Source organism: Phoca vitulina, unplaced genomic scaffold, assembly GCF_004348235.1.
Source record: "Phoca vitulina isolate PV1807 unplaced genomic scaffold, GSC_HSeal_1.0 scaffold8, whole genome shotgun sequence".
NCBI classification, from domain to species: Eukaryota; Metazoa; Chordata; class Mammalia; order Carnivora; family Phocidae; genus Phoca; species Phoca vitulina.
The window spans coordinates 56,815,032-56,828,975 of record NW_022589711.1 but is presented as its reverse complement, the minus strand read 5'-3'; the positions used below and the strand labels follow the sequence as shown (position 1 = coordinate 56,828,975).

Below are 13,944 nucleotides of genomic sequence, written 5' to 3'. Positions count from 1 at the left end.
AAAAGGTGATTTAGTTAGAATGAAATCATTAGTGTGGGCCCTAATACAACATGGGCCCAGATGAGCCCATGGACACAGATGAGCACAGAAGTAAGACCATGTGGGGCACAGAGAGAAGGTGGCCAAGGAGAGAGGCCTCAGAAGAAAGTAACCTGCTGACACCTTGATCTTGGACTTCCAGCCTCCAGGACTGTGAGGAAATTAATTTCTGTCGTTTCAGCCACTCAGTTTATGGTACTTTCTTATGGCAGTCCTGGCAAGCTAGTACAACAGGGAATTTGCAGGTGTAACTATTGTGCTCCAACCTAGCAGCTGTTTCTTAGAAGAGGTACATAGGCCTTGACAGCATTTAAGAGCATCAGACAATATTCACACACTGTTACTCTTAGCTGCTTCCTATAGGAAGGAAAACGATTAAGTAGGGGCATCATGCCGAGTCTTAGACCCTGTCTCACTCAGAGTCCAACAAGAAACACAATGCATCACTAGCACTGTATTGACCTTGAAGGTTCAATGAAGGAAGGGGAAGAGAATGCACGGCTTGTATGAGCACCCCTAAATCTCAGCAAAGGAGGAAAAGCTTATCTTCATCCTGGGAGCCTTCCCATCCCCTGCCTTTCCCTCCACCAGCATTTAGTTCCCCCCCACAGGCACTCTGTATTGGGTGTGGCCAATACAGCAAGAATAGAAGGCTTCATTAAGGAGCTCAGCTCATCAAAACATGTAAGTTTCTATGTTCATTTATAGTTTTCTCCATGCCCCACCCCAGGTTCGAGCCCAGTAGTAACACGTTGGCCAGATTCCACACTATTCCTGTCATTCTAAATTTCATTGAAGAGGTCCTATTTGGGTGTTCAAAAGCTAGTGTTGCTAATACTAAAAGTTCAATATCAAGCACAATTCAAAACGTGTGTCTTCCATGTTTAGCACTTGCTAAGCCAACCTGTGACTCTGGGGAGTGAGGCCTGCTTTTCATTTCCCCTCCCCTTTCCTTTTCTCTTCCAATTCTTTCCCTCCCTTCGGGGTCTGTTTAGAGCCCAGTGGTTCTCAACTGTGAATGTATATTGGAATCACCTGGAAGTTTTCAAAGTACCAATACCTGGGTCCACCCCCAGAGATCCTGATTTAATTGCTCTGGGGAGAAGCCTAGATATAAGGATCTTTAAAAGCCCATCAGGTGATTCTCAGTAGTATGAGAACCACTGCCATGGCCTTTAGAAATACTCACTGCCGAGAGAGCAGGAAGTGGGGAGCTGTTGTTCAAGGGACTGGTCATGGGAGGGAACCTGGGCTGATTCCCTCTGGTCCTTTCTGATGCTGGCCACTGCTGATGGGAAGAGTGCCTACAGCTATATTGTTTCTCGAGAAGGGTGGGGGTGGGGTATCAGCTTACTCCCAGGTCTGCCCCCCATGCTGAGCCCCTCCTAGGTATAGTCCTCCTAACCCCTTTTCTGGGATGGGCATCAAATTACTTGACTCCTACCCTCACCACAATTCTCTTCCACATAAACCAATTTTCTTTAGCACACTTTAGGGGCCACGGAGAACCGGAATGATATGGGGTGCCCCTAACTTCTCGTATACACTAGTGATAATGATAACAAGAATACATAGCACCATTTATTCAACACCTGAATCTGTGCCAAGAATTGTACTAGTTACTTTATATGTGTTTTCTTATTTAAGTATCACACAATCCTGCCAAGAGTTGTGAATCTCCATTTTATAAATGAGAAAATTAAGAATCAGAGAACTTTTACAGCTTACCCAGCATCACACAGTAAGAGAACAGGGCAAGTTTGAAATTCAGATCTGACTCCCAAGTAACAGCCTTTTAATCCTTCTATTTTATTCAGAACTCAGTTCCTTTTCTGGTGTTAACCATTTAATGTGTTACCTCCCTTAAACAATGCAGCTAACATTCTACTGAGGACGTTGGGCGCCATAATCAAAGCCGGGAGTGATGGTGGAGATTTCCGGTGGAGACGGGCAGGCAGATGGAGGAGAACTGCTTTCCTTCTAACCCCACCCCACACACCAATGTAGGCAGTGCTTATGGTCAGAAACACTCTCTGAATTTGGTACTACTAGAAAAATCCAGATTTTGTGCAGATCACAGGTCTACCCACTCACCAGTGGCGTGTCTCGACTTTCTGTCCCCAGGGATCCACTAATCATTTACAGCATGTTGACAGATGTTTTAACCAGGGATCAAGGTGATTCCCTGATTACACAACAGAAATGTATAAAGACTTTGTTTAATCAATTGTGTGTGTGTGTTTATGTGTTTTATTTTTTTTTCCAAAAGATTTTATTTATTTATTTGACAGAGAGAGAGAGAGAGATCGCAAGCAGGCAGACAGTCAGGCAGAGGGAGAGGGAGAAGCAGGCTCCCCGCTGAGCACAGAGCCCGATGTGAGGCTCGATCCCAGGACCCTGGGATCATGACCTGAGCCGAAGGCAGATGCCCAACCATCTGAGCCACCCAGGCATCCCTGTTTATGTGTTTTAGAAAGCCTTTATAAAATTCTCTGCTGTGATAAAACTATAGCAAGCGTTGGTGTTCACATTTTAACGAGATGAGCGCCTTCAGAGCCGCACTGCTCCTCATCCCTTTAATTGCGATGCAGAACTCCGGCGCTGTGAGTCCCTCACACTGCAACGCTACTGAGCCCTTTGCTGGGAAAGTGCTAGACCAGCTCAATAAGGGACGGAGGCAGGGCTACCTTTTCCAGTTGCTGCGGGTCGCTGATGCCCATGTGGACAAAGCGGTGAGGAATCGGCAGGGCTGAGCTGGGAGACCAGGAGCCAGGGGAGGGGGACAAGGGGCGGGGGAGTGATTCTGGCCCCAAAGCTTACTGCTATGCAGGATGGAGTGGCCTTGGCTAGGGTTTCCCGTTCAGTTTCTGCTGCTGATTTACACTGTTCTTTTTTCCTTCAAACTGACATTTGCTATTTGTATATCCTTTATTATGAGTCAATCTCTAAGTACTTAGAAGCAGTTATGCCGAGCCAAGTCAAATGGTAAGTACGGTAAGAGAAGACTTAGAGTAAGCTGTGGGCAGGGCCTCAAGGAAAGAATCATTGGCTCACAGACACACACAGGCAAACTGGGTAAAATAGGACACATTCCCGTAGCCAAGTGAGTGGTATAGATGCTGAAGCAATCTAAGGAAAGGATGTCTATTAAAATTGGATGGGAGAAAGATGTGGGTAGGGAATCAGGAAGGAGGGTACCAGGGAGTAATTGCACATAAGCAGAGGGGTGGGGGGGTTCCAGAAGTTTTATGTGGGCTTTGGAGCTATCAGGTTGGAAGAGAAACTAGGCTTATCTTGAAGCAAAGAGAGCCTACTGCTTTCACTTAATAATAAGATTATATGCTCATCTGGAGTAGACTTGAAGGCTTGATAGAGATTATGGAAGAAGGCTTCCCTCCCTGCCCCACCCCCAAAATAACCTACCCTTTGGTAGAACCGCCAAAATCAAGGAGGCCAGACCATGGAGCGCCATAGAAGACACGCAGAGGAATTTCTACTTGTTACAAGTATTAGAGACGGAGGCACTACATGTTGCAGAGAGCAAGACGGATGGCAGGAATTTAGGATTCAACCAGCAATTTAGTGACCGTTAGTCCCATTTCAGGTTCTCTGCCACATGTGTAGGGCACGGGATGGCTTGGCACAGTGCTACCTCCGAGCGGTGCTAGGAGGGTATGTGGGTGGGTAAGGCAGGGGCACAATGTGCCTGGGGAGATGGAGGCAGGTGACATGAACTAGGAAGCTATTTCATGGGTTCAGGAGGGAGGAGATGAGGACCAGCCCCAGGCAGTGGGAATTAGAGCAGGGAGAATGAAGAAAAGACACGAGACATTTCAAAGAAAGACCATGGCGGGCCTGGCGCCTGGATAGTAAAAGCAAAGGAACAAAATCAAAGTTGATCTCCTGGTTCTAAGCCAGAGACTAAAGCAATCAATAATTAATGATGCCTCCGACAAAAGGCAAGGGAAGTTGAGAGAGGGAGCTGGTTTGTAGGAGAAGAAAGTGGTTTCAGCTTTGGGCAAGTTGAAATCAAGGCAAGCAATCCGAGTTCAGGAATAGAGTTGGGTGAGAGGACATAACTGCACATACAGATTGGAAGCTGTCATCACTTATAATTCTGGGCTTGCACCTTCAACACCTCCACCCAAACCCACACTGCTATTTAGTGGTTGCTTTTTAAAGCTTGTGGGCAGAAGCAACATCATGACCAGTTAAAAAGAACATTTGGAAGTAACTTTTTGAAGCTATTTATTCAGAATAAGTAGATCAAATGACACAAAGGTAGGACATCTGTGATGATTTGGAGAGGAGCAGGAATTCTGTTTCAGAAATAAAGAGACTGCTTTTATTGAAAAAGCACTGGGCTCCCACATGCTATTCACCTGTTGCTCTTTTGGCATTCCTCAGGAATCTGTGGCTGTCTATTACTTAGTCTTGGATGTGAAAGAATCCGACTGTTCAGTCCTATCAGGGAAACACTGGGATGACTGTGAGCCCACTCTTTCTAAACGTGTATCTGATATAGTAAGTAAGCAAGGTACCATTCTCCTTCTTCTATCGTTCCTGACCTCTGTCTGCTCTGCTTACTCAGGGTGGCCGCATGCCTGTGCTAACACAATGAGAAAGGAAGAGCAGATTCTACCTCTTGACCCATGAAGACTATGTTGACCTTGAGGAATAGTCTCTTGAGAGCCATACCTGGGATCCTGGTTCAAGATGAGTCAGTGGGGATTGCAGTTCCATGGGATAACATGCCCAGCTGTGAGCCCCTGGGCAAATCACCTGAAGTTGCTAGACTTTGGCCTCCTCCACTGTAAGATAAGAGGAGGGGTTTAGAGTAGCTGGACTTCTAAGGTCTACTCTAGGGATCTAGGAACCTCTGAACTTGTGAGTGTGTCCTATAAAGACCAGCCCCATAGGCAGGAATAGCCAAAGCGATTTACTGCAGTGATCTTGAGGAATAGGGTCTTGTTTTACACATTGCTCGTGGGCACTCAGACGCTAGAATCTCCAGCATGGGAAGAGAACACAGAGATGACTAAGCATATACATAAGATTTCACTTCTAGAAAATAAGATGTTGACATACCTAGGACTTCCGGCACTTTTTCCCCTTGAAAATGTTTGGGATATGGTCATGATCTGTTTAAACCATTTCTCCCTGGTTCTCATGAGGGTTTTGGATGTCTACAGCGTCCAGCTCACAGAAACAGACTAAGAAAATAGAGGTGGTGAAAGAGGATTTGGTGAGAGAAAACAAAGATGAATTCTCAATGGATAGTAGGAGTAGGTCACATCACTTTTTGTCCCCTCACATTCAACCTGAGGAAAGCAGTTTGCAATGACATGAACCCTTTTCTCTTACAGGTGATCGGACAGTGTAAGGTAATAGCAACACAATGTTTGAATGACTCTCAGCATTTCCGAGTGAATGACTATAACTGCACCACAAGTTCTGGTATGGTCATCTGTGAAAATGCTAATTCTAGATTAATATTGTGGTATTCATCATATAATGCCAAGATGTACATATCAGAAATGGCCTCTGCCTTCATGGACTCAATTATTATTTGCGCTCTTCAGAGGAAAAGGGAGAGGGTTTTCTTCTGTTACTAGTATGCCTTCTCTTAAAGAAATTCAACATATAAGAATAGAAATCTATGAGAGGTGGGACAGTGTCATTGTAGAGAACGTAGGCTCTGAGGTCAGATTTGAGTTTGAATCCCAGCTTCCTCACTTATTAGTTGTATCGTCTTGAGGGCAAGTTACTTAACCTCTTTAAGCTTTCCTCCTTTGTAAACTAAGGATAATAATAGTATTAGCCTTCTGGATCCTTCTTAGAATTAAGTAAGATGCTCTACATAGTGCACTTTGCAGAATACTCAGCACTCAATTATTGATTTCAACATCTAAAAGTTATGTATTATGGTAGAGTTCACAAAGCGGTTACATAGATTATCCCATTTCATCTTACAACAAGACCATATGAGGTAAAGATTATGATACTTTCTATTTTAGAGATAAAATAACTGAGGCTCCAAGAGGTTCAATGCCTTGGCCTTGAGAACACAGCCAAAATGTGAAAGACATGATCCTATTTCACCAGTGTTGACTCTAAATGCCATGCTCTTTTTATTTTTTCCAAAAGAATTATCACAGAATTCCTTTAAAAATTGTCCATTTCAACATGATTCAGTATACGACAAGTTAATAGCCAAGCAACTCCTTCAAGAAGTCACCTTGAAGAAAGGTTGACCTGTATCTTCTCTCTCTGGGCAAAACTCTGTTAATGATGCCCCTCCCTCCTTGGAGAGACAGGAGGAGTTTAGTGAAGTATTAACACTTTGTGAGTGACGGGAGGGGTGTCTCAATGGGGTCACAACAGAGACTTAAGCATCAGAAGGATCTGGGTTTAAGTTTAGCTCTGCTGCTGACTGGCCGATTTGATCTCAAACAAATCACTTAGCTTCTCCAGCCCTCAATTTGCCCATCTGTAAAATGGAAGCTCTGGTTACTCTTGCCACCATGCTTATGTATATTAAATCCCGGCATTGACATTGCTGTTTCCAAACTGGTACTGCAAAATTTCCATCTTCTTTCTCCAGTCTCTTCGGCACTGGCCAGTACCAAAGACAGCCCCCTACTCTTCGACTTCTTAGAAGAGCCTGAGCTTTACAGAAAACTAGCCGACAAAGCCCTTGAGAAGTACCAACAAGAGAATGGAGATTTTGCCTCTTTCAGAGTGGACCACGTGGAAAGAGTTGTCAGAAGGGTGAGTCTCTACTCACGTCAGCTAGCGTCTGAGGGCCCAGCTCCAACCTGGCAGGTCCAGACTCAGTGGCACTGGCCCTCTCCCCCGGCCTCACATGTCCAGCTCCTTTCTACCTGAGGGCCCTCTTGCAGCCTCAATAGAAAGGCAAGAGATACCAAAGAAACTGTTTTCCTGCAGTTTTTATTTTTTGGAGTTGTGGGGAGTAGAAATATCTACTGAAGAGGAGGGAAAACTCAGACAGGAAAGACGGAAAGACAGAAGAGCATATTAGGGTTTTGTGAGTCATTAAAAATCATCCCATCCTAACCTCCTTGTATGATGATGGGAAACTGAGGCACAGAGAAACCGTCTCGGCACACCCAGTGGTGTGGCTGGGGCAAGACAGCTCCCCTGCCTTCCAGTCCAGTGGCCCAAGTGCCTCCCACCCAGAGGTGTCTTATAAAGCAGCTCTTTGATATCTATCTTGCATTTTGAAAATGCCAAGTTAAATTACGGTGTGTACAAGTCATGGAATGAATACGGCACAATTACTAGAGAGAATATGCACGGGGAAGAGTTCCTAAGGGGAAAAGCAGGTTAGAGAACGATACTTAGACTCTGAGCCCATTTATGTAAATTAGATATGTGTGTATATGGGCAACATATTTAGGGAAAGGTTAGGAGAAACACATCAGATACGTGGTAGTGGTACCTCTGGGAAGAAGAGATCAGGTGCAGGAAGGGTGAGTTTTCACACTGTGCTTGGTTATGTCTATATTATTTGACCTTTTCAATGAAATAGTATTTACCTTATCACTTACGTGATGAATTTTTAAAAGGCAGCGGCCATAAGAAAAAGGGCACATATTGGTGCTTTTGAATCCCCGTGGTGCTTTACAGTCTACTGGGTAGTAGGTATCTACTGCCTTTTTCTTTTTTTAACTTTTTATGTCCCTGAAACTGCTTTGATCCAATTTGTTCTAGAGAGGAGAGGAAAGAACCAACTACTATGTGGACTTCTCCGTGAGGAACTGCTCCAGGAGACGCCATTTTCCCAGGCACCCTTATGTGAGTATAATAAACGTCTCTGAAATACCAGGTAACGTTTAGAGACCGCCCCCCATGCGTCAGGCACCCTTCCAAGTGCTGTACACATACATTATTAACCCCACCACCACCCTGTGAGGAAGATATTATTTTTATCTCTCTTAGAGATGGAGAAACCAAGGCACAGGGAAGTTAAATGAATCATAAGAGTACGATTTTATAATAGGCGCAATAAATACCTAAACTTAACACTGAGATTTTTTTGAACCCACTAGGGTTAAAGACTTAGCTAAAACTAACAACTGGCTTGCGTTAAGAGCCTACACCCTGGGTGCCTTTGTTCACTACATCTCATTTACTCTTCACGGTGACCCCATGTGACAAATACGGAGTAACTGAGGATCAGCAGAGCGTTTTGCCCAATGTTCATAACCAAGCTGAGATTAGAATCCGGTTCTCCTAATGCTTAGTCCAGTAGGATTTTCCCCCTAATCACTTATTAATTGATACTCATGTATCTGTAGAAAGATTTTATTAATAAAACTCAGCATTTGTAGGGTGACTTAGAGTTTACAAAACATCTCCACGTATATTCTTGCCTTGTTGGATCCCTGTGACAACCGTGCTGAGGAGAAGCAAATGTCTGCCTCCATTTCCATGGGACAGAAGGGCCCAGAAGTTTAACCACTTGCCTAAGGGCACTTAACTAGAAAGTGTTACGACATCGGATTTTAACAGTGGCCTTCTGATTTCAAGTTCAGGATAACAACACATTCTCGAGAGCCAGAAGAGAGGAAGCATTCATTAGTTCCTTTTCTGGCTGGTCATTGTTCCTACCTGAAGCAGTTCTAGAACCCTGCTTAGTGGCCACCAGAAAAGCTACCTCCATCTCCCCCTCCCTCCTTCAACAAATCCTTAACAACTCAGTGCAGACACATAGCACCTGGAGAAGGAGTCTCAGTGCTGAGCGTTTTTGCAGCATTATCTCATTTAACTCAGCCCTCCCACAACCTGAAGGTAATTAGAAATTTCCTGTAACTTGCCTAAACTCACACAACTAGTAAATGGTGAAGGCAGAATTCACAGAGCTCTGTCTGACTCCAAAACTGTTCTCAGAATCTCAGTGCTTAACTGTTGCTTCTGGAAAAGCATTGTCTTCTTGTCCTAGTCTGACTTTGACAGCTGGGTGTAGGAGCCTCTGCGGCATAGGGATGCCAGCCAGTCATATCCCCTGTACTTGAGGTAGGGCCCTAAGTCACTTTGACAGGGTCCAGCAAACCCATTTTCATACCGGTTTCCTCCTTTCCAGCACTTTCCTTCAAGGGTCTGGGTAAAGTTGTACAAATCCCTCTTCTGCACCACTCTTCATTCTCTCTAGGCACAGGAAACTTGGGTCTTCCATGCAGAAGGGTTGGACGAAAGGCAAGGTGTCAGTGATGTGGTATTTCTCATGACCCCCCATGGGGTGACCCCTGGTGGTGACCCCTCATGGAAGAGAACCACAGCAACTTAAAGTGAACCACTTTGGAAACTGCACTTTCTCCAAGTATTGGCTGGGAAAGATCGTTAAATAACTAGCAGAGATATTTGACAATATTACCCTGATTTTTCTAAAGCTCATCTTCTTTCCCAAATGTATAAAAGTTTACAACTCTAGCTGTGCACATTCATACCACCTACACACACACACACACACACACACACACACACACACACCCATACACCCATACATACACACACTAACAGGCTTCTCTCTTCTTTATAGGTCTTTGGATTCTGCAGAGCAGATTTGTCCTATGATGTAGGAGTCTCTGACTTGGAAACCCCAGAAGACATTGCCATAAACTGTGAAGTCTTCAATTTTGAGGTGGGTTGCTTAAGTAGTCTTTGTTATGAGCAGTGCCAGACTAAGAGATATTTTCATACACATAGTGTATTTTGTTCTTATAGCTCTGGGGGTGGTGGGGAGATAGAGAGGCAGAGAGATGAGAGGAGGCTGAAAAGAAATACAGAGAGAAGAGGCCCCTGGGGAACGAATGGGGTGCAATTGCTGATATGATACAAAAAGTATAAAAAAATTCCAAGTGGGGAGACGTAAGATTTGTAAAGTAAAATCAACTGATTCAATCAACCTTTAATGAATTTGAAAATGGTCCTTGTAGCCAAGGCTCCAGTCCTGAGACTCAATTCCTAGCTTTTATTATTAAGCATAGAACCTAAGGGGAATGAATTAACCTCAAACACATTATATAAAGGTACACAAAATAAGGCACAAAGCAATATTTCACATCTGTCCCAGAAAGCTTTGTTCTGTACCAAGATATTCATCACAGTATTTTTCATGTCAGCAAAAACTGAAAATAATCCAAATGTCTATGTGCCAAACCATAAAACAAAGAGGGGGAGGGGCAAGGCAGGTTTATCACCATGAACATGGCTCCACAGATTTTTTTTTTTTTAATTAAAATCTGAACAAGAAGGAGAGTGAAGAGATGAAGTGCTCATCCTTTAGGAGTAAGAGATGATTATACCATAAAGCCTCAGAACTCTGTTGAAGATATAAATTATAAGGCACTAGTTTTCCAAATGTTGGTCTACAGATAAGTACCATTCTACAATATAATTTCACCATTTTATGTTGAAATGAGAAAAGTAGGGATAAGTAAAGTTTTTCATAATACAACATTTATTGCATCTAAAGAACCACGCTTTACTCTGAGATATCTTTCTGACTCTTGTATTATCAAAATATTGTTCCGATTGTGAAATAATGATGGTGGCAGATGATAGTTTTTGTATTTAATTTTATTTTTTTAAGATTTATTTATTTAAAGAGAGAGCACACACAAGCAGGGCAAGTGCAGAAGGAGAGGAAGAGAGAGGATACTAAACAGATGCCCTGCTGAGTGTGGAGACTGATGCAGGGCTTAATCTCACAACCCTGAGATCATGACATGAGCCGAAACAATGACCAGACGCTTAACTGACTGAGCCATCCAGGCGCCCCACTATTTGCATTTTAAATGTCAATTTGGCTGGGTAAAAGTTTGAGAGCCCTTTTTTGCTATCCTATTTTTAAAATTGATTTGTAGAATCCAAAAGTCTGGAAGCTATTGGTCTAAATTGAGTTGCACATCTAACTTCTTTTGTGTTATATAATAATATTCACTTTTCTGTATCCTTTACCAGGAATGTAGAAACATTAGTGGTGTACCACACCATTTTGGCCATCCCCACCGCTCTGGTAGGCGTGAGCATTCTCTTGCTGGCAAGCCTCCATTTAAGCCTGATGAATTTAGAGATCACCATCATCCCCACAAACCACATAAATTTGAATGCCCACCTCTTCTAGAAGACAGACCACCATTTCAGGCAGGAGCTCCTCCTGTATTGCCCCCTCTAGGGTCAAGATGTCATCACCCCCATTTTGGCACCAGTGGGACCCATGGACACCCTCATAATCATAGTTCCAGTGAGCACCATCCCCATAGACCCCCTCATCATGGATCCCCTCGTCATGGACCCCATCCTCAAGAACCCCCTCCTCACGGGCCCCCTTCTCATGGACCCCCTCCTCATGGGCATCATCACCATGGCCACCATCCCCATGGCCACCGTCCCCATAGGCATCATCCCCATGGACACCATCCCCACAGACACCATCCCCATGGCCACGTTTTCTTTGACCATGGGCCTTGTGACTCACCACCCCATAGCCAGGGTCCTGAAGATCACCATCGCCGGGGACATGGCCCACCATCTAGGTACTCAAAAGTAAGAGGTCCAGGTAAAAAACCCTTTCCCTTCCACTGGAGACAAATCGGATATGTTTACCAGCTCCCTCCACTAAAGGAAGGTGAAGTTCTTCCTTTTCCTGAAGCCAATTTTCCCAGCTTCTCATTGCCACGCGACAACAATCCTCTAAAGCCAGAAATTCAGCCCTTCCCTCAATCAGTTTCTGAATCATGCCCAGGGACATTTAAGAGTGAGTTTTCACATGTCTTGAAGTTTTTTGCATACTTGCTTCCAAAATAAAATCTGATTTCCTCGATGGCGTAAAATTAATATTCTGACTTAAACCATAAATAAAATATGATCAATAATGAATACAAAATTCATGTATTTTTATCTTACTTTCATATTCAGGGTAGGGCAAATGTGGGTGGGGGAGGAGATGGCATGAGAAGAGAGAGACAAATGGAAAGGAGAGGAAAGACGTCAGTGCTACAAGTCAGTCACTGACCACTAAATCTTTGCAGCAAATCTCTGATCCTCTTTCTTTCCTGGACTTAACTCCTTTAATTCTAGGGTCTTTCCTCACTGAGTACTTACGCTGTAGTTGGGCATACCAAGAAGGTATGTTTTATCAGTCAAGGGATTATTCTTCTAATCTAAAATTCAAATTCCCTCCTACTTGTTATTTCTAGTCCTCTACATTTCCCTTTGGAAAGAAATAAGTTCTAAATTCAATTATGATGCAATCAAGGCTTGGGCAATGAATTGCAAAGAACGTTGCAGGTACAAATCATGACCATAAATTCAGGTGCACAAGAAATATCACTTTATTTTCAGAACAAATTAATTTCCATTTCAGGCTGCCATCCTAGTCGGTTAATAGAAGACTTAACCTCCGTTCTTCTTTGAGTTCCTTCACCCTGCTACTCCCCACACAAAGTTGTGCCACAGTTATAGAATTTCATGTGGTGCCAAGGTGTTTGGGTGGTGGGCATGAGAAGGAGGTCTGAGTCTTCATCTTTGGTCCACTAGGTTCCCTCCTGCTGAGGGATACTTACTACCCTGTACACATCCCTCTTTGGGTTTAGTTTATCAGCTACCTCTGTATCACCCTGAAGGTATAAGAGTCTCTGCAAGACTGCTAGTGAACATATCTGCCCTGGGCTATTCTCCCTGAGATCTTGCTGCCTTCCAGGCTACATGCCCAGAAAGCAGGGCAGAGGTGTTCTCTGCTTCAGGACACCCAGAGACATCGTTCTTCTCATATCTTGCCCCCCAGGCCAGGGGTGCTCTAGTCTCAGGTAACTTCTCTTTATTCAGTTTTGGTCCAAGAGGACTCTTTCTCCACAATCAAATACTCTTTCTTTTCCCTTCTTCCCAAGTCAGGGCTCAAACATTTAGACATAGGCTAATAAAGCTTTGGGCTCGCTACCTGACTTACTGGAAGCAATTGCAGGTACATAGTGATGGCAGAAGGTAGATTCGTGTGCGTCTGTGTGTGTGTGTGTGTGTGTGTGTGTGTGTCTGGGGCGGGGGGGGGGGGGGAGGTTATAGGGGAAAGAAAAAAAAACTAAGGCTGAAAGAGATGTGGGTAAGTTGGTTGTTAGGCTGGGAAAAAGGAGGGGCCCACAAAGAGGCAGAAGGTGAAACTGGAAGAGAGAGGAGATGTCTAACAGCGCACAGTGCAGGAGGAGTTGGAATCAGATCTTGGGGTTTATCAGAAAGGTTCCTTAGGTTTGGTGAGTAGACACCCAAATCCACCACACCGGAAACAAGATGCAAGGATGGGGGACACAGGGCTTCACTCAACACATCTCTTCTTATGCTTGTCTCCTGTCTCCTCCACCCTGGGGAGCATTTTCCTTTCTAGAACCAATACAATTGAGTGGAGAGAGGCTGACTTGACCAGAGACCAGAGAGGATGCCCATATTTTACTTTTAGTTGCACCGGCGTCCTGGTGTGGGACTCCCGGCATGCACTGTATCCCTGTGCATGGGCTCCCCAGGCGTGCAACGTGATTGGTAGCAGCCTGCTTTTCTGCAGCTAGATATCTTGCAAAGAAATGATTAAAAGGTATCTGTACATTGTACTCATTGTCACATTGTTGTCCCATGTAGTGACCTTCATAAAGGGCTTTGGGAAAGTCATTTGGGAAAGGGAATAACAGGTGATTGGTGTTTTTTTCCTCCTTCTTTAATAGTTTCTGTTCTGATTTGTTATACAACATTGTGCAATCACCTGGAAATGTGCTCTGTGCTCCCACGTGCTTTCTGAATGCAAACAAGCAGGTTAACAACCCCAGTGTTGTAATGTTTCAGCCTGAAATCTGCTTGGATAACCCAACAGAGCCATTTGTCCTTTGGAAATAGGGT

At 44.1% G+C, this 13,944-nt stretch overlaps 1 protein-coding gene across 1 annotated transcript; it reads left to right on the top strand.

The window, feature by feature from the left end:
* Nucleotides 1–2,579: 2,579 nt before the first annotated feature.
* On the top strand, nucleotides 2,580–11,911 carry HRG (histidine rich glycoprotein). Its single transcript, XM_032406177.1, has 7 exons — nucleotides 2,580–2,771; nucleotides 4,447–4,563; nucleotides 5,406–5,496; nucleotides 6,644–6,810; nucleotides 7,774–7,857; nucleotides 9,602–9,703; nucleotides 11,026–11,911. The coding sequence occupies exons 1-7, from the start codon at nucleotides 2,580–2,582 to the stop codon at nucleotides 11,869–11,871; spliced, it is 1,599 nt and encodes a 532-aa protein (XP_032262068.1). The 3' UTR covers nucleotides 11,872–11,911.
* The last annotated feature ends 2,033 nt before the right edge of the window (nucleotides 11,912–13,944 follow it).